This window comes from Lepidochelys kempii, chromosome 1 (genome assembly GCF_965140265.1).
Source record: "Lepidochelys kempii isolate rLepKem1 chromosome 1, rLepKem1.hap2, whole genome shotgun sequence".
Taxonomy (NCBI): Eukaryota; Metazoa; Chordata; order Testudines; family Cheloniidae; genus Lepidochelys; species Lepidochelys kempii.
The window spans coordinates 21,987,803-22,006,800 of NC_133256.1; the positions used below are offsets into that span (position 1 = coordinate 21,987,803).

The window sequence follows — 18,998 nt, forward strand, 5'->3', positions numbered from 1 at the left end:
GCTTTATAACTGTAAAAAAAAAAAGTTTGCCCTGAAACTGTCAGCAGGGATCTTCTTCTGCTCATCAAGAAGGCTATCAAAACTAAATGGGCCATTATGAGACATCACAACACAAATGTTTTGTCAATTGCCCCTTCATACTCACAAAGAGGTTACATTCAAGAGGGCTCTTCCCATCAGCTTGAACTCTGAAAGAAGGAAATAAAAATAAGGAACAAGAGAATTTTCATCTCTCTGGCTTTAGGATTCTTACAGGGTTGGAGCTATGAAACAGAAGCAGAGAACCCCAGGGCCAACCTGGGTTATCCCTAAAAGGCATACAGTGCTGAGAGATTAATACAACAGTCACCTTTTAAAACCCTAGACTGTAAACTCAGTGTATATGTTTGCTTGCTTTAACCTTGTAATAACTCATTTCTTTTCTTAGTTAATTAATCCTTAGTCAGTTTGCTACAGGATTGGCTACAAGCTTTGTCTTTGGGGTGAGATCTGAGATACAAATTGACCTAGGGTAAGTGACTGGTCTCTTGGGATTGCAAGCAACCTGCATCTTTGGTGTATGGCAACCAGCTATCACTAAGTCCGGCTTGTCTGGGTGGCAAAATAGACTGTAGTGCCCAAAGGGACTGTCAGACTATGATAAGACGATTCTAGTGCTTCAGGAGTTCACACTTGTTACTGGGTTGGTGAAAGGTAATTATAGAACACAAAACCAGTTGCAGGTCTCTGCCCTGCTTCTTGACCGTCTGTCCTGAGCTTGGCATGACACTCTTCACTTAGAAAGGAAGAAAGGGAGGGGGTGATGGCGGAAAAGCAAAAAACCCACAATGCTTTGTGTTTACAACAGGAGGATAAAGACAGTTTATGAAAGGAAACTCCCCCCACCCCACCCCCCAAAAAAATCAAGACACAAGAATCCATTACTTATTCACAGAGGTTAACAAAATTTTATTTTGATAGAAAAATTAAATAGCAAAGTTTTTTGTACAGTGATAAATTAGAAATTTACAGTACATACATCAATGCAGATATACTTTCTGTACATCTAAAAAATTATCAGTGTCCATTCCCTTCAACAAGTTAGTTTCTCTTCCTGAAGCTCTATCATAAGTAGTTTCGCTTGTACCTGTCTGTCAGACATTTCAGAATCCTGTATGTCAGCACAAAACACCAACTGGGGGTGGGACTGGCTTGAGAGAGAAAGGAGGAGAAGGGATTCAGCAGAAAAAGTAACTGTTGTAAAGTTTTGAGCTCTATAGCCACAGCAACTGCAATTCCAAGGCAGGATTAGTCACACATTGTTTGGTTTTAAATTCATAACTACATTGAAATGAGAGAAACCGAGTTGCCGATATTCAGTCTTCGTAACTACGTGCTTCAGACTTGATCTAGAGTGGCTTTTCCAATAACAAATGCCCAAACAACTAGAACAGCAAGGTAAATGCACATAGTTAAGTTGTGCCTTTTCAGAGGGGCTTCTGCGGCCCTGGGTCAGATGCTCTGCCTCATTACCTGGAAGTAAATCGGGAAGAAATTCACTGAGCTCTGGTACATAACTGCAAGAGAATTTAGGCCCACTGTGTCTCAGACAGGCACAATGCCTCCAAGGGAGAATGGTCGCTATGTGGCTGCTATCCCCATACTATTTGAGTGCCTCACAACTTTCATGGATTTATCTTCCCCTCACCCTGCAATGTAAGGAAACATCATCCTCATCTGACTCACTTTCAGATGTCACTGATCACCAGTGCTATCATTCTAGTAAGAGATCTACTGAGTCATGCTCTGAAATTCAATGATAACAGGAAAGGTCACCCCTTAACAAATTCTGGGATGACGAGGATAAAAATGCATAGGTCAATCACATCAAATAGCATGAAGTTCAGTGTGTATGAATCCCCGAGCGTCCTTAACCTGTGACTTCACTGGAGGGACTCCTGGATGAATTTGGCGCACTCACTTTCTCGCCTTCACCCCTCAGAATTTAGAGCTAGCTTCTGATTTGGCATCCTTATTTCAATCGTAAATAGATCAAGCATCATGGTGAAGCCCAGCCATCCACAGCTTTCATTCTTGCAAAACTGTTTCCAGACCAGAATACATAGATCCAACAAGGCATTACCATCCAACAGAAGAGTTTTGATAAAGGATTGGATTTGGAACACTCAGCTAGTACATAGAGCTGATCAAAATAATGGTGTGTTGTGGGTAGAATGAGTCAAGTTGTCACTTACTCTGCTAGTGACTGATCCCAGCTGCGCAGATTGAAATGAGGTTGTTTTGTTTTTAAGCACATATTTCAGCACAGACACAATGCAGGCCTTTAACACAGTTTGAGAGATAGAGGGGGGACCCCTTTCAGGCCTGCCTCATCCTACAAAAGACCACAGAACCCTCAGCTACCACTTAAGTCCACAGAAATTGAAGGCACTCAGCATCTCCCTTGATCAGGCACCCATACACCAGGGGTTGTCAAACTGGGTCATTACATGGGGGCGTCGCAAGCTGTCAGCCTCCAGCCCAAACCCTGCTTTGCCTCTAGCATTTATAATGGTATTAAATATATTAAAAAATGTTTTTCAATTTATAAGGGGGGGTCACACTCGGAGGCTTGCTATGTGAAAGGGGTCACCAGTACAAAAGTTTGAGAATCACTGCCATACACTGAAGACAAAGCAAGATTTTAGGGCACACAGGGGAAGCTACTGGTGGGTCTTTCAAGTGGAGCACTTAAATGCTGCTCTTTATTTAGGTTTACATTATACTTCCTGTTAATCAAGCTGGACTGTGGCATTCATTAGTCTCATGCTCCCTATGAACATGACAGGCCAAGGGCAAGGAACCTTGCCACTAACTAGGAAACATATTACTCACCAAGAAGAAGTTGGATTTCTTCTCCATGGAGCCCTTTTCAAAAAGGAAAATGTCTCCATTGTTGCTGAAGTCTGATTACATTCTTACATATAAAATTTTTTTTTTAAGTCACTTTCAGTGACCATCAGTTTGAGCCAGTCAGCTGTACTGCTATGTCATGGCTGGAGAATGTTCTTTTATTTTTAATTGACACACACACTTATACGAATTATCTGTGTTAACATGAAGTTGCCAAGTAACTTAACATTTCACTTTTCCCAGACTGGCGTCTGCATAGATGTAATCACACAGAGTGAAATATATTAAGTCTTAATTGCTTAATGCAATAGGTCTCCAGGGAGAGCCAGATAAGTTTACTTGGAGAAAAACTACATGTTCTGCTGAATAAAGAGTTTGTCCAAAGTGAGCCTTCATTCACTTTCCCTCAGCTGTATATTGCAGTAGGAAGGAGAGCTATTAAAAGAAAAACCCAAAGTTATTAATGCAAAGGAATAAAGTAGTCAGAGTCTGGAAATAGCCAGGTTATCAAAAAAGGATAAAAGGGGGCAGGGAGATAAATGGAAACTATATATGCTGTTATGCTTCAATCTCCCAGTTAATCTACTTCTGATAAAAGAAAGTACTGAGTGAAGCTTCTAAACACATCAAATGAAGTACTGATGTTTTAGAGAGCAAAGCGCGTGCCAATGTAGAGGTTAGTATTAGGTTGTCAGCTGAGCTATACAGCAATCCATCCTAACACCTAACTGAATCCTACAAATTCCCTGTTTGAGTTGTTACCTGGAAAGCTTCACTGGCATTTGCATGAGGACCTAATCCTTGGCTGAATTATGCACCGTGCAACACTGATGAAGGCAACAGGCTGTATCGGCTATGGGTCCAATCCTAAAAGGTGCTGACCACGTCCCTTAAGACACTGAATTCAAAGGGAGTGATGCTGCCAATTGAAGCTGAGAGCACCCATCGCCTCACAGGATTGGACCCTAACCCAGCCCAGAATTTGGCCCTCATCCTCCATGCACTGTAACATGATTCAGGAAAATCGGCAACCCAAGTAACAAGATGCAAGACCCTGTGGCTTCTAATGACACTAATACATTGCAACCTGCTTTACAAAAATGTGACATTCAGATTTTTCACAGCTTTCAAAGCCTCCCCGGGCTTTTGTATTTTGGGCAGCATGCTTTATGATTATTCTGTTTTTGAAATTATTGCTTATTCTTTAAGGTTTCTTTTCAGAGACAGATCTTGTACTTTACCTCCCCATACCACCCCAGCAACATTTCTACTGCAAGTGTTTATACACAAGTCCTTCTTGGAAGAGATGTCAGCACGGAGGTTTTGTTTACACCACAGTCTCATTCCCTTTCCCAGGTTTCACCCAACCATCCACTCTCTTCTCTCGTTTCACTTTCCCTGAGTTCACCAGTCTGTTAGAGCACTTCTGCCACGTGTGCAGAGTCTTGGCAGACCAAATCCACATGCCAGATGTGATACCCACCAGCAGAGACATGAAAATTTTGAGCATCTCCACTGCCATATTGGAATCATCCGCTGAATAGCGGAAGATAGCCCAGTTGGAGATTTCATAGAAGTAACATGCAATTACACATGTAGCTGGGACAGTGTATAGAACGGAAAAGACACCAATTTTGACCATCAGTCTTTCCAGCTTGTCAGTTTTAGTCCCATCTTTTTGAAGATTAGACCTGATTTTAAATAAGGCCACTAAACCTGCTGCTATGAATAAAGTTCCAATAACCAAGTAGGTGAAAAGCGGAGCAACGACAAAGCCAGTGAGCGCATCTAGGTTCTGGTTGCCGACATAACACAGACCAGTGAGCTCATCTGCATCTACCAGTCTCATAATCAAGATGACTATGGTCTTCACTGCAGGGATAGCCCAGGCTGCAATATGGAAATAGGAGCTGTGCATTTCTATAGCCTCATGGCCCCATTTGAGTCCTGCTGCTAGAAACCATGTTAATGTCAGAATCACCCACCAGATGGAGCTAGCCATCCCAAAAAAATACATCAGTAAGAAAATTATAGCACATCCTGTGTTCTTAAGACCTTCTTGGATAAGAACAGGTTCTGCTGCCTCTTCAAAATCACAGGATATCCTTTCCCGGCCTACAGTCAGCCTCACAATATAAGCAATGCTATAAATATTGTAGCACATGCTCAGAAATATGATGGGGCGCTCAGGGTAAGAAAACCTGGACGAATCAGTCAGGAAGGTCAGGACTGTGAAGGCCGTTGATATGAAGCACAGGCTAGCCCACACGGCCATCCAGATATCAGTGAATTCCTTAGCTGATCTGCTATAGAGACCAGCATCATAGCCACACTTAAGGACACAGCTCAGGCTTCTTTTTACCCAGATATACTGCTCTGAATTAGATCCCATTGTGTGACACTCTTCTCCTGGCTGCAAGGATGTCTTGCTGTGAAGGGGAACCTCTTCATCCCCTGGACCCTCCATACACATGTGGTTATGGTCATTTTGGGGTGGGAATTTACTGCAGTTTAGACTGTCTGGCCAGGCAAATCCAAATTCTTTCAGAACAGGTTCACATCTTCTTTTGACGGAAAGGCACATGCCACCGCAGGGACCTATTGGGATGTTAATCTTCTCTGTGCACATTGGAACATAGACTGAACAAAGGAAGAACTGGAAGAGAAAAACAATAGTCAAACTTGTGCTTAAAAGAAGATACAAATGGTAGACTATATAGCAAGTTCCCTCTCTATCCTCTTTAACTGTTCAGTTACTTTGCCTAAGTAAGCAAGGAGCAGCATGTAGTAAAGAAACCAAGGGAAAAAATCCTAAAAACCTCAGCCCTTGTTTTCAATTCAAAAAGTGTTTTAAGGCCAAATCTTCATCACTTTACTCACTAGAATTAGCTTTACTGAAGTCAATGGGCCAAATTCACGCAAGGCGAGCAGAACTTAGCCTAGATCTAAGCCTCAAATTTACAGTTTAGGAGGGCAAAACACCAACTGAATAAGTAATTTAAACTTTAACACAAATATATAGACCTTAGTTTTTGAGACTGCATAGAGATATTTAAAACTTGAAATAAAACAGTTAAAATATTAAGAGCTCATTGAATTAACAACATTCATGGTTGAACTTGGTCTTTGTAAATCGTATTTTCTCTTATAATGAAGTTAGGACAATAATTTGCTCAGTACTTGACTCTTGTAATTCTGGTACACACAAAGCAAATAGATCTGTGTGTAAAACTGATCATTTAAGAAAAATGCCAAGCAATTATTAGTTTGGATACAACTATCTGAAGTAGTAAGTTTGTTATTCAACAACATCTAAGTCATCGGCTAGGACAGGGATCTTGCCATTAATATGGGAGAGCAACTCCTACAGTGAAGTTACTGGAGGGGGTCCTCTTACCACAATTTTATGCTATGTCCCTTTGTTTTTTTATGATGACAAGTCACACATATGTTCACCTCCTCTGTCCATTATGTCTGGATGCACATTGGTTCACCAGCTCCATACACATAACAACTGTCATCTATGGTTATAAGTGAAGGGCTTTATATGCAAGCATCTGAACTGGAAAGTCATGTCCTTGAAACTGTCTGTTTAGCATACGCTGTACTTTCATGGTGTTCAAGGATAAATATTTTTCTTTAAGAAGTCAGTGAGAAAGTTCACATGCCTTGATCTGTAAAAGTCATATTTTTAATATTAGGCTAAATGACATTTTCAAACCCATAAAAAGAGAGATCAGCCAATTTATTAACCCTGATTTAGGGTGTTCCCTTTAGTCTTCACACTAGTCCAAATTCCTGGGCTACCAAAGGGAACATAAACAAGTACAGCATGCCAATCGACAGAAAAGTTTGGCTTCTTCTCCTAGCTTCTGACTTTGTGTGGAGGTTACTCCAGAAAGAGGACTGGGAACGGGGCTCCTTGTGTATTTACTTCAGTCTCTCAGCAACTGTAAACTGTGAGATTAAATGCTATTGTAACCTTATTGTACCTTCTTATCTGTAGATTCACACCCAGAGGGGAAAGCTAATCTTGAGCCACTTTGCAGCTGGAAGTTTCCAAATGTATCTTTGTTTAACCCTTTTAATGGTTTCTTTTAAAACTTTTGTTTACCCCAGCAGATATTTTCACGCTCTTCTATCCTAGAAACTTGGGCTAAGAAATAACCCGAAACCCGCCCACGGCTGCTCCCAAATCGGCAGCAGGGAAACTAGGTTGAAGGAGATTTACAAAACAAAGGCAAGAAATGCAACAGATTGAAACTTGGGAGTCCGTGGGAAGTTCGCAGAACAAATGCAAGAAGTAAAGCGGGGGGGGATTCGGGATAGTCCCTGCTGCTGGAAGCGAAACGGTCTCTTTCCACTCTAGAAACCATTAGTTTAGCACCTTAGGAGCAGATTAGGTTGGGAAATAAATGGGGGGGGTTACAGCATTTAGGGGTGCAGCTGGCACCATAACGGCAGCCCTTTCCCTGCAGTCTGCCCCGCTCGGGTTTGCCCCACGAGAGGGATCCTCTGGCCGCGGCACAGATCCCTGGCGCGAGCGCCGCTGCCGAATGTCACTCGTGCGGGGCTTGCCACGGCGGGGGGGGGGGGGGGACCGGCGGGGGAGACCCCGGCGCTGGCGGCTCCTGGCAGCGGCAGGAGCCCCCCCCCGCACACCCTGCCTCGCGGGCCTGGCGTTCAGGGAGCGGGGCCCGGGGCAGGGAGTGCAAGGGGCGGGCCAGGGCGGCGGCGGCACCCACCTGGAGCTGGCTGGAGCAGCCGTACTGGATGAGCGGGGTGAAGGTGGTGAGCTGCAGCTCCGCGTCCGCCTGCAGCTCGTGCCCCACCAGGTTGGGCATCTTGGTGACGTTGTAGCCCAGGTTCTGGCACATGGCGATGCGGATGGCATCGCAGCGCCGCTCCTCGTCCTCCCCGAAGCCGCGCGCCGCGCCGGGCAGCAGCCCCAGCCCGAGCCACAGCAGCAGCAGCAGGAGGCGGCGGCGGCCCCGCAGCCCCATAGCCCGGGCCGAGCCCCGCGCCGCGCCGCGCGCCCGCCCTGCACCGCCCGGGCGCTGCCCCCGGCCAGACGGGCCCCGCGCGCGGCCGCTCTGCGGACACGGCCCGGCCGGACAGCGCGGGGGCGGGGCGGCCCGGCGGTTAAAGGGCCGGGCGGAGACACTGCCCAGGGGAGGGACCGCGCGGCGCCGCCCCGCCCCCGCCCACGGAGCGACCCACGGGCGGCGGGCGGAGCAGCGGCCCCCACTGCCCTGCCTCCGGGGAGCCATCCCGCCACATGCTCCCCGGTCCTCCCCCGGGGACCCTCCCGCCGCGCCCCCGGGGCAACGCCCCCCCCCCCGATCCTCCCCCGGGGACCCTCCCGCCGCGCCCCCGGGGCAACGCCCCCCCCCGATCCTCCCCCGGGGACCCTCCCGCCGAGCCCCCGGGGCAACGCCCCCCCCGGTCCTCCCCCGGGGACCCTCCCGCCGCGCCCCCGGGGCAACGCCCCCCCCCGATCCTCCCCCGGGGACCCTCCCGCCGCACCCCCGGGGCAACGCCCCCGATCCTCCCGCCGCGCCCCCGGGGCAACGCCCCCCCCCCGATCCTCCTCCGGGGACCCTCCCGCCGCGCCCCCGGGGCAACGCCCCCCCCGATCCTCCCCCGGGGACCCTCCCGCCGCACCCCCGGGGCAACGCCCCCGATCCTCCCGCCGCGCCCCCGGGGCAACGCCCCCCCCCGATCCTCCTCCGGGGACCCTCCCGCCGCGCCCCCGGGGCAACGCCCCCCCCGATCCTCCCCCGGGGACCCTCCCGCCGCGCCCCCGGGGCAACGCCCCCCCCGATCCTCCCCCGGGGACCCTCCCGCCGCGCCTCCGGGGCAACGCCCCCCCCCGATCCTCCCCCGGGGACCCTCCCGCCGCGCCCCCGGGGCAACGCCCCCCCCCCGATCCTCCCCCGGGGACCCTCCCGCCGCGCCCCCGGGGCAACGCCCCCCCCGATCCTCCCCCGGGGACCCTCCCGCCGCGCCCCCGGGGCAACGCCCCCCCCCGATCCTCCCCCGGGGACCCTCCCGCCGAGCCCCCGGGGCAACGCCCCCCCCGGTCCTCCCCCGGGGACCCTCCCGCCGCGCCCCCGGGGCAACGCCCCCCCCCGATCCTCCCCCGGGGACCCTCCCGCCGCACCCCCGGGGCAACGCCCCCGATCCTCCCGCCGCGCCCCCGGGGCAACGCCCCCCCCGATCCTCCTCCGGGGACCCTCCCGCCGCGCCCCCGGGGCAACGCCCCCCCCATCCTCCCCCGGGGACCCTCCCGCCGCACCCCCGGGGCAACGCCCCCGATCCTCCCGCCGCGCCCCCGGGGCAACGGCCCCCCCGATCCTCCTCCGGGGACCCTCCCGCCGCTCCCCCGGGGCAACGCCCCCCGGTCCTACCCGGGGGACCCTCCCGCCGCTCCCCCGGGGCAACGCCCCCCGGTCCTACCCCGGGGACCCTCCCGCCGCGCCCCCCGGGCATCGTCCCCCCCATCCTCCTCCGGGGACCCTCCCGCCGCACCCCCGGGGCAACGCCCCCCCCCCGTCCTCCTCCGGGGACCCTCCCGCCGCGCCCCCGGGGCAACGCCCCCTGATCCTCCCCCGGGGACCCTCCCGCCGCACCCCCGGGGCAACGCCCCCCCCGGTCCTCCTCCGGGGACCCTCCCGCCGCGCCCCCGGGGCAACGCCCCCCCCCCCGTCCTCCAGGGACCCTTCCGCCGCGCCCGCGGGGCAACGCCCCCCGGTCCTACCCCGGGGACCCTCCCGCCGCGCCCGCGGGGCAACGCCCCCCGATCCTCCCCCGGGGACCCTCCCGCCGCTCCCCCGGGGCAACGCCCCCCGGTCCTACCCCGGGGACCCTCCCGCCGCGCCCCCGGGGCAACGTCCCCCCCATCCTCCTCCGGGGACCCTCCCGCCGCACCCCCGGGGCAACGCCCCCCCCCGTCCTCCCCCGGGGACCCTCCCGCCGCGCCCCCGGGTCAACGCCCCCCGATCCTCCCCCGGGGACCCTCCCGCCGCTCCCCCGGGGCAACGCCCCCCCCCGTCCTCCTCCGGGGACCCTCCCGCCGCACCCCCGGGGCAACGCCCCCCCCGTCCTCCTCCGGGGACCTTCCCGCCGCGCCCCCGGGGCAACGCCCCCCCCCGTCCTCCCCCGGGGACCCTCCCGCCGCGCCTCCGGGGCAACGCCCCCCGATCCTCCCCCGGGGACCCTCCCGCCGCTCCCCCGGGGCAACGCCCCCCCCCGGTCCTCCCCAGGGGACCTTCCCGCCGCGCCCCCGGGGCAACGCCCCCCCCGGTCCTCCCCAGGGGACCTTCCCGCCGCACCCCCGGGGCAACGCCCCCCCCCGGTCCTACGCCGGGGACCCTGCCGCCGCGCCCCCGGGGCAACGCCCCCCCCCGGTCCTCCCCAGGGGACCCTCCCGCCGCACCCCCGGGGCAACGCCCCCGGATCCTCCCCCGGGAACCCTCCCGCCGCACCCCCCGATCCTCCCCCGGAAACCTTCCTGCCGCAGCCGCGGGCAATGTCCGTGCGGGGAACCCTTCCGCCCCCCGGGGAACTCTCCCGCCACATACCGGGGCAGTTTCCCACCCAACCCCCTCCAGGAACCCAACCGCTGCACCCCGGGGCAATGCCCAATGTCCCCTCCCAGGCTCTCCTGGGAACCCTTCCCCCAGACTCTGGAGCAATGCTCCATTTTCCCCACACTGAGAACACCTCCTACCTCCCCTATCGCTCCTAGGAAATCACCCACCTTCCCCCACAGTGAGAACCATCCTACCCCCCAGCACCTCTGGAAAATGCCCCTCTGTCTCACATCCTCTCCTCTGACTCATCCAGCATTGCCCCATTGGGAACCCTCCTGCCCCAACTCATCCCCAGAACCCTAGGGAAAATGTCACCTCCCGTCCACCCTTGAGACACCCAGCAACCCCCCATTGGGAATCCTTAAGCACCCCCTGTGCACTGCCCCAAACTCCCTTTCAGGAGCACCTTCCAGCACCCCTTCTGGCTCTTAGCCCCCACACAGAGTCCTGGGAAATGCCTCACTGTTTGGCTGCTGGAGAACCCTCATTCACCCCTTTCCCTTCCCCAAGCCTCCCATCCTACCCAATCTCTAAGTAGTACCGCTTCCAAGATAAGACAATCTACCACCTGGGTAGCAAGCGGCTCCTGCTAATTGCAGTGGTGTATGTGCCTGATAAGATAGAGGGCAGCACAAAGCGGTCATATGCAGTCAAAAGTCAAAGTCAATCCAGTAGGAAATAACCATGTGACTTTAGCTTTTTGTTTCTCTCCCTCTCTAAGAGTGGGACATCAGAATGATGGCAGCAACCTGGCCAAGAAAGGGCTTTCTTCTTCTCTTTCCCAGAGCAGCAGGGTGCGGCAAGTAGAACCTACATATGCAAGTGAAGATGCATATTGGCCTGGTGGTTGCTCATGTTCAGTAATAGCAGGATTTGTGTTAAAGATGGAAGGAAGGAGCTTCCTTAGCCGACGTCTACACTAGAAATGCTACAGTGGCACAGCTGCAGCTCTGCTGCTGAAGCGCAGACGCTTACTACAGAGAAGGTAGGGGTTCTTCTGTTGTTGTAATAAATCCACCTCTCCAAGAGGCAGTAGCTAGTTCAAGGGAAGAATTCTCCCAGTGATTTAGCAGTGTCTTCACCGGGCCTTTTTGGCTGTCTCAATGATGTTGCACAGGGTGTGAAATTTTTCACAGCCCTGGGTGATGTAGTGAAGCGGAACTAACTTCGTAGTGTAGTGTAGTGCAGCCCCCAAATGATAAACTCTTTGAGCCTGGACAGTCTGTGTGTTCTTTGTGTTTGTATAGTGCCAAGCACAATGGGGCCCTGGCCCACAACCAGGCTCCTAGGCACTGTGGCAATACAGATAATGATAATTAGTAATAATTTCAAACCAAAGGCATTATTCAAAAGAAAAAATTATAATCATCCCTCATTATAATAGCGTATATTCACGGGCAAAAGCAATTTGTTGAGCACCACTTACCCTCAGTGCCCTAATCCTACATTTTGGGCAGAGCTGGTTAATATTTTTCAAACTACAGGTTTGTTGTTATTGTTGAAAAATGCCCTTTTTTCTAACACAATTTTTTAAAATTGTGGATGTTGCCAAACAAGTTTGTGTTTTGTGAAAAATGTGGTGGCTTTTTGATATTTTTTCTGAATTTTTATCGAGTACTTTGAAAACATTTTCAAAATGATTATTGAAATTTGTTTACTGAAAAATGGGCTTTTGGGGGGCGGGGGGCGGGAAATCCCATCACCACCAATACCATAACCATAAGTTAAAAATAGACTAATTTTGGACTCTGAAAATCTTTAGCCATCTCTTCATCAATTATACACAGTAATAAAGAACAAGACTTCATATGCAGAATGTGACAGCCCATTCGTTAATGGAGTGTCTTGCCATGAGCATATTCAACAAGTTCTGTGATTTGCACTGGTTGCCTCTTGGTTTGTGGGGGAAACTTAAGATGTTTCATTTGACTTGTAAAAGCTCACATTTCTCCCTGTGCTGAACCACTGCAGAAGTGCTCAAGTTAAATCCCTGCTGGTATAGACAAGAGCAAGTTGCTGGCATAGTGCTCTCTGGGAGGGCCCCATAGCTTAGGAATTCACTCTCTCCTTGGTCCAAAAAAACAGGTTGAGTTTGATGACCTTCAGAGCACACAGCACAGCTCATCTTCTTTCCCCGTGTATGTGAAAACTGTGGGAGGGTGGTCAGGGATTTTGGGCTTTTCAGTTATCTTGGGTTACTGGCAGTGAGTTAAATTGTACTGCTGCGCTTTAGTTATGTTTGGGTATTAATTTTGTTGTACTGTTAAGTTATGTCAAGGACACCTAGAATATACAGGTGGGTGCCATTTTTGGCATTTGTATAAACCTAAATAAGATAAATAAATGAAATATAATCCTGACTTTTCAGTGGGATGGACTGGATGATCTAGTAGGTCTTTTCTGTCTCTGACTTCTGTGATTGTGTATAAAGGATCATGTCAAAAATAAAGATAAGAGTAGAGAAATGGGCTCAGATTTGAGACCTCCCAGCATTGTTTTGCACCTCTTATGAGTTCTGGTTTTCTCTTTACAAAAATGTGTCAACAATTAATTGATGTTTGTACAGCTCTTTGGAACTGTTTGTAAAGCCAAATTTAAGAGCCCTATTACTGTGTGTGTATGTATATTGCTGTGAACATCTCTAAGTATATATCTTGCTCCCAAAGATGCTCCACTCTCTCTTAAGTCTCCTAGTCACACTAGTCAGTGAAGTCCAGTTAATTTACTGAAGCAGAAGTTAGTTGCCTCTTCTCCTCCTCTGCCGGGTTGTGGATGATGAATGAGAATGTCAGTCACAGCAAAGGTCACAGATATGGCCACTGCCAGGTTTCCTGCAGCAGCTTGGTTGGATCCAGGGTGTTATTTCTGCTGCCTTCCTGGTCTCCATCCAAAGTCCAATAAACATGACTGCTAGTGAGAATGTTCGAGTACTGAATGGTCATTAAAATGTTCACATCTAATGAGATAAATAGTATCTTAACTAGACTTTTATCAATCTAGGGACCTAGATGGCTGCCATCACCATAATAGCTCAGCTCTAGCCACAAACATCAAGAAATGTAGCCTCACAACATCCCTGGGAGGAAGTAATAGTATTATTATCATCTCCTTTATATAGATGGGCAGCGGAGGCGCAATGTGACCAAGCCAGAGCCATGAATTGAACTCAGCTCCTCTAAGTCCCATCTTTACCCACCAGCGTTGTCTGCTGTAATTAAATTTGACTATTTTTCTTTATAATTTCTATAATGCTATGAATGCCCAGGGTGCTTTACAAACATAGAGAAGATACACTCCATGACACAAAATGCTTGCTGTCTAAATCAGACACAAGCAAATGGACAACATGTACACTAAAACTCCATGCAATGAAGCAGTCAAAAGAATGATGTAGGCAAAATACTGTCACGTGGGGTCAGATATTTTGTTCGGTCTTATGCAGGAAATCAAACTGGAGGATCATGGTTCTCCTTTCTGGCCTTAAAAATCTATGAATCTTTGCCCCAGTACAGCAAATCCTTTGTAATGTGAAGTCTTCTGCCACAGTTAGGTGCTGAAGCAGCACCAGCTGCCTCCCCAATCTCACCCACATACTCCTGTAATAGACCTATAACCTCTGGCTGAGTTACTGAAGGACTCAAATCATGATTTAAAGACTTCAAGTTACAGAAAATCCATTAAGTCAGAAGCCTAGAGCACTAAGCCACATGAAGTACAACATGAAATATACACAGTATGACTTGTACCCAATGAAGTGCAATAACAACAAGGCTCTCAAAAAGCTTCTAGAAGAAATGTTATACAGAAAGAATATCTAACTTCCTTATCTTTTGTATCAAAATCATCAAAAATGTGGGTATGCCATTGAACTGTTTGGCCCGTGGTGCAAAGTCCCTCAGCTGAGAGCTATGCAGAGATAGACTTTACTGTAACCCTCCAGCCACGTTTTCCTGATCCTCATTCATGAGGCAGTGGCTTTCTTCCCTTTAGCTTTTTCCATTTCAGTGTTAAGAGCTAGCAGTAATGGTGTCTACCTGTACCCAGAGACAAGGGTGGAATTCTGTTTTCAGATGCACAGAAGTATACAGATGGAGTCTTGCCTGGCTATACTCATATGTACAATTGCAGAGTGGCCTGTAGCAAGGTTGACTGCTACTTGCACAAGGCAAAGCAAGATCCCAGAGATGGGAGTAAACTGGGAACTTGATTATTGTTTCTAGTGCGTCTGTTTGGGAAGCAATCCTCCTGTGACAGCAATCATGCACAATGACTGCCTGCTAGCTTACACTTCATCTCACCTTGCTGTCATTTATGTGCATATTATTGTTCTCGTGGCTCCTTATGATCACTTTGCAGTCCCTTCTTGGCACTCTGATCTGTATACATCATTAGAAAGTGAAAGCTCTTCTTCTTGAGCCAGTGATAATCTCTGGTATGAGGTTGATCACAAGTTGTAAACTGCACTCTGTGAATGAGAAAGTGTCTACATTTTTACAGTGTCTCAGCAGGATTTTTTGGGCTAAGGTAATGGCTCTGAGAATAAATTTTTCTAGGATAGGTTGGTATGGTGCTGTCTGCATGGAAGTCCAGTAGGCAAACTGATGGAGGGAGTGATTCAGTGCCTTTCCAATGAAGATGCATATTATCATCCATATGATAAATACCTTTTGGCAGATCTGAAGAATGTGTGATGGAGATGCAGGTGAGTTACTGCATCTCCTGCAGGACCCCGAATTTGAGAGTTACAAGCAGAAATAATCTGCTTCTCTGCTGAATGCAATTACTGTCCCACACTCCTACAGATGAAATAGGTCAAGGCTGTGCACATTCGTTGGTATATTTCATTTCCCCTAGGGATTAGTGTCCATTTGTGAGATTTAAGTGGTGCACAGGCCTTACCCAGGCCCTCTACACAGAAGTGAATTTCATGCTAGGAGATTATAAAATCCCATTTCTCATTCAAGGGAATAATTTCCAATAATCTCTTAGGGCCAGATCCCTTTACTCACGTTGAACAGTACATTTTTCCAGGAGGGCTCCCACTGAAATCCATGGGACTGCTCGTGAAGAATGGTGCTGCTCAGTGTGAGCAAGGTTATGAGAATGTAGCCCCCAGTAATTTGATCTTTGGGTGTACTTTAAAAAATATTATGAGGCAATGTAAGTTTGACTGCTTCACTCTCCCCTCATCCTTCTGCATGTCACTTGTCTTCTTACACTATAAATTCCTTGTGGAGGAAGACCCTTTGATTATATGCTTGTACAGTATCTCATTCAGTAGTGCCCCAATTCTGACTGGGGCCTCTGGGTGCCACTGCAATATAAATGTTAAATAATTCAGATGAGTTTGGATGAGTAGTGTAAACTATATGGGTGGCAGTGAATGATGGAAGGTTATAAAATCTTGGTAAATTTTCTGGATCTCTTAACTGTTCATTAGCTGGACTCAACTAGAACAGATCCTTTAGACATTAAATTTTATCTTAACTAACATTTTAAGTCAAATTTCCATGGGTATGTTTTTTTTTTTTTAAATGAGCTAGAGAAGTTGAAACTGGCTTTAGCATCTCAGATCTGCAGGAGGGGAACCCTGCTGAGACACATCTTATAAGCCTCACCAGAGCAGGGCTCCTCTCCCCCAGTTAGCAAGTCCACGTATGTGTGTGTCATGGTAGGATTTCTACTTGTCTGGGATATGGGGGTAGTGGATGGTGGGTGGAGTAGAAAACTGGGAGGGTTTTATCTACACTGGAAACTATACACACTCCCCCTTACCTTGTCTGCATCTCTATCTGCCGAGGTCCTCTATAGATACACCCTACATACCTCTCCTGGTTCTCTGAACCCACTTCTCCTTTCCCTCGTTCTATCTGCTTTCTCTGTCCTCATGCTCCAACACTGTCCTACCCCACAATGCGACCCATACTACCATTCATGGCTCTGTGATCCCCCTAGTAGACTCCTAACCCCAATTCCTGCCTCACCACATTACTATGGTCTCCCGTTCACCTCTGACTCAGCTTGGTAAGGTGAGTGAGGTCAGTTTATATTTGCTTTTGTACACTTAAAAACAACTTTTATTCTCCTTTCAATCGCTACCCATTCTCCCACCACAAGCTGTAAAAAAGTCCATATCCTCAGCAAGACCAGCAAAACAAATATGGGCTTTCTAGGCCAAGCCATTATTGAGATCTAATTAGCCAAAAAGCATTAGGACATCTTTAAAAAAATTAACTACACTGTGAAAACATTATAATTTTAAAAGTTGCTGTCTGATTTTTACCATATTTGCCAGGAAACCTCTGCCCTGTAAAGAAATGCAATGTGTCAAATTTAAAGAAGATCTCTTTCTGTTTGGGAAAATTAGTGGATTATGATTTGAAAACCTGATTTAATGGGGAGCAAATTTCAGCCTGAACTATGGAACCAATACTGATCTACATATCACTTTCATTCTAAACTGCTACTTTCATTTGCTTATACCTTTTTCAAAGATTAATCTTTTGGGCTGAAATTTCCCATGCGTGATCTTAGCTCAGAAGATTATTATTTTTTGGAAACAATAAATATTTTTCATCTAAGAAAATTGTTCAGGGGCTTTTTTACACTCTGATAACTCAAAAACAGCTTGGTTTTATAACTTCAAATTTGGCACGTACAGTGTGCAGTCTTGGAGGAATTTATGTTTTGCTTGGGTTGAAGAACTTTCATTTTGCAATGCCAAATTGGTCTGGAAGTTTGGAAATGATAAACAGAGCATGCTCAGGATGATATTTAACTTTGACATTGGAAAGACAAATTGAGTTACATTTCTCTTATAGGTCACATGTCATTTTGCAAGTTTGCACGGATTGCCTCTTTCCAAAGCTTCTTTTCCAACTGGATCTTCCTGTTTCCCATTTTTCTTTGATTACATAGGAGTTTCACTGGTTACTTCCCATGCATTTGTTACTCTTTGCACATGCTGTACTTGCAAGTCCCTCTGTGGCATTTCAGCGGAGCCTTCTTCTAACTCATGACCAGAAACTCAGCTATCACTCAGCTCACCTATGGCACAAAGAGAGAAGTAATACTTTCTTTGAAAGCATTAGACAGTGCTTTGCCTCTAAATACATTACTTATAGAAATCACTTATGATCTTTTAAACAAATTATTAGACTTCAGCCATGTCAATTTTACAGACATCTGCTGGCATAGCTGTGTCAGTCAGGGGTGTGAGGAGCTGTAACCTTTGACTGTGCCAGAAGCCCCTAGTGTAGGTAGTTATATGGCAAAACTCTACTTTTACTCGTGGTTTGCTTGGGGGATGAGTTGGGGTTGTTGCTGGTGGAATAAACTACACTGGGAGCTTTTCCTGTATAGGCTATATTCTCACCAGGAGCACATTGCTGGTACAGAATACCAGTATAGTTATACAGCAAAGCGCTTCTAGTGTAGACATGGCCTTTGAATATCAAGTTAGGCTACATATAAACCCCGCTGTAAATGATAGATTAGAGGCCAGATTCACCGATCCCAGTTGCTTGGCACTGCTCCATTGATGCAAAGCAGACGTAAACTGGTTTAATTGGCCAGTTACTCAAGGTTTATGGTTGCTTTGTGTCACTGGAGCAGCGCAAAGCAGTCAGAACATGCCGGTGAATCTTTAAATGGGCTATTTTCTCCCCACAAAAAAAGCATGTGAACTAGCATGTCCTGCTTAGTTACATTACAGTCTATAATAACATGCCAATCATGGCGGAAAGTAACCTTTTTTTTAATATCACAGACAGGTGACTTTCACTCTCCTGGGAAGAATGTCCTGCCTCTGTCCAGAGCCTGGGTGAGCTATACCCACACTCCCTTTGTAGCTTTTGTGAATATGCAAAAAGACAACTTGATGTAGTGTTAAACTGTATCTCTTGCTGATGGAAACTATAGGCCTGTTTCTCATTTACTTAAAAGCCTATTTACACTGGCCTGGCACTGCAAGGTAGCCCTAAAGCAAGTATAAATTATTAAAACCCCTTTAACGTTCCAGAGTGATGTAAATGAGCCTTGTAAAATGAGAATCAGGCCCAGAATTTTTCAATTACATAGGCAGTAGGCTGGTCCAATTTTCAGAGATATTGTTCATTCACACATGGGCCATTTCCAACGCAGACATTGCTAAATTGTATTCTTCCCCTCTGTTCTTGGATTCTTTATCTTTTTTTAATGACCTGTGTGTCTCTGGATGGCCATTGTCTGAGATTTTAAGGCCTGGTCTTCAGGAACTGGTACAACCATTTCAGTTAGTGTATATTTTACTAATAGGATATTTTACTAATATAGTTATACTGGCACGGCCCCTAGTGTGGATGCAGTTAAACTGGTACAAAGGTGCCTTATTTCAGTATAGATTACTCGCCTTCTCCTATAGAAATAGCTGCGCTGGTATAAAGTACCTTATACCAATATCACTCAGTCCATGCGAGGGGGTTGGACCACTTTAACTTTTCTGGTATAATTAAAGTGGCACAACTTTTGTGT

General features: G+C 48.5%; 1 protein-coding gene across 1 annotated transcript; it reads right to left on the bottom strand.

Annotated features, from left to right (window-relative positions):
* Positions 1 to 924: 924 nt before the first annotated feature.
* FZD4 (frizzled class receptor 4) lies at positions 925 to 7,936 on the bottom strand. Its single transcript, XM_073336676.1, has 2 exons — positions 7,638 to 7,936; positions 925 to 5,548 (listed from the first exon to the last, which is right to left on the bottom strand). Exons 1-2 carry the CDS (start codon positions 7,893 to 7,895, stop codon positions 4,220 to 4,222), a joined length of 1,587 nt encoding a protein of 528 aa, XP_073192777.1. The 5' UTR covers positions 7,896 to 7,936; the 3' UTR covers positions 925 to 4,219.
* Positions 7,937 to 18,998: the final 11,062 nt, after the last annotated feature.

Coding starts and splice junctions, on each gene's coding strand:
- FZD4 (XM_073336676.1), bottom strand. CDS start 7,895: ATGGGGCTGCGGGGCCGCCGCCGCCTCCTGCTGCTGCTGCTGTGGCTC. Junction 5,549..7,637: donor GCTGCTCCAGCCAGCTCCAG/GTGGGTGCCGCC, acceptor TTTCTCTTCCAG/TTCTTCCTTTGTTCAGTCTA.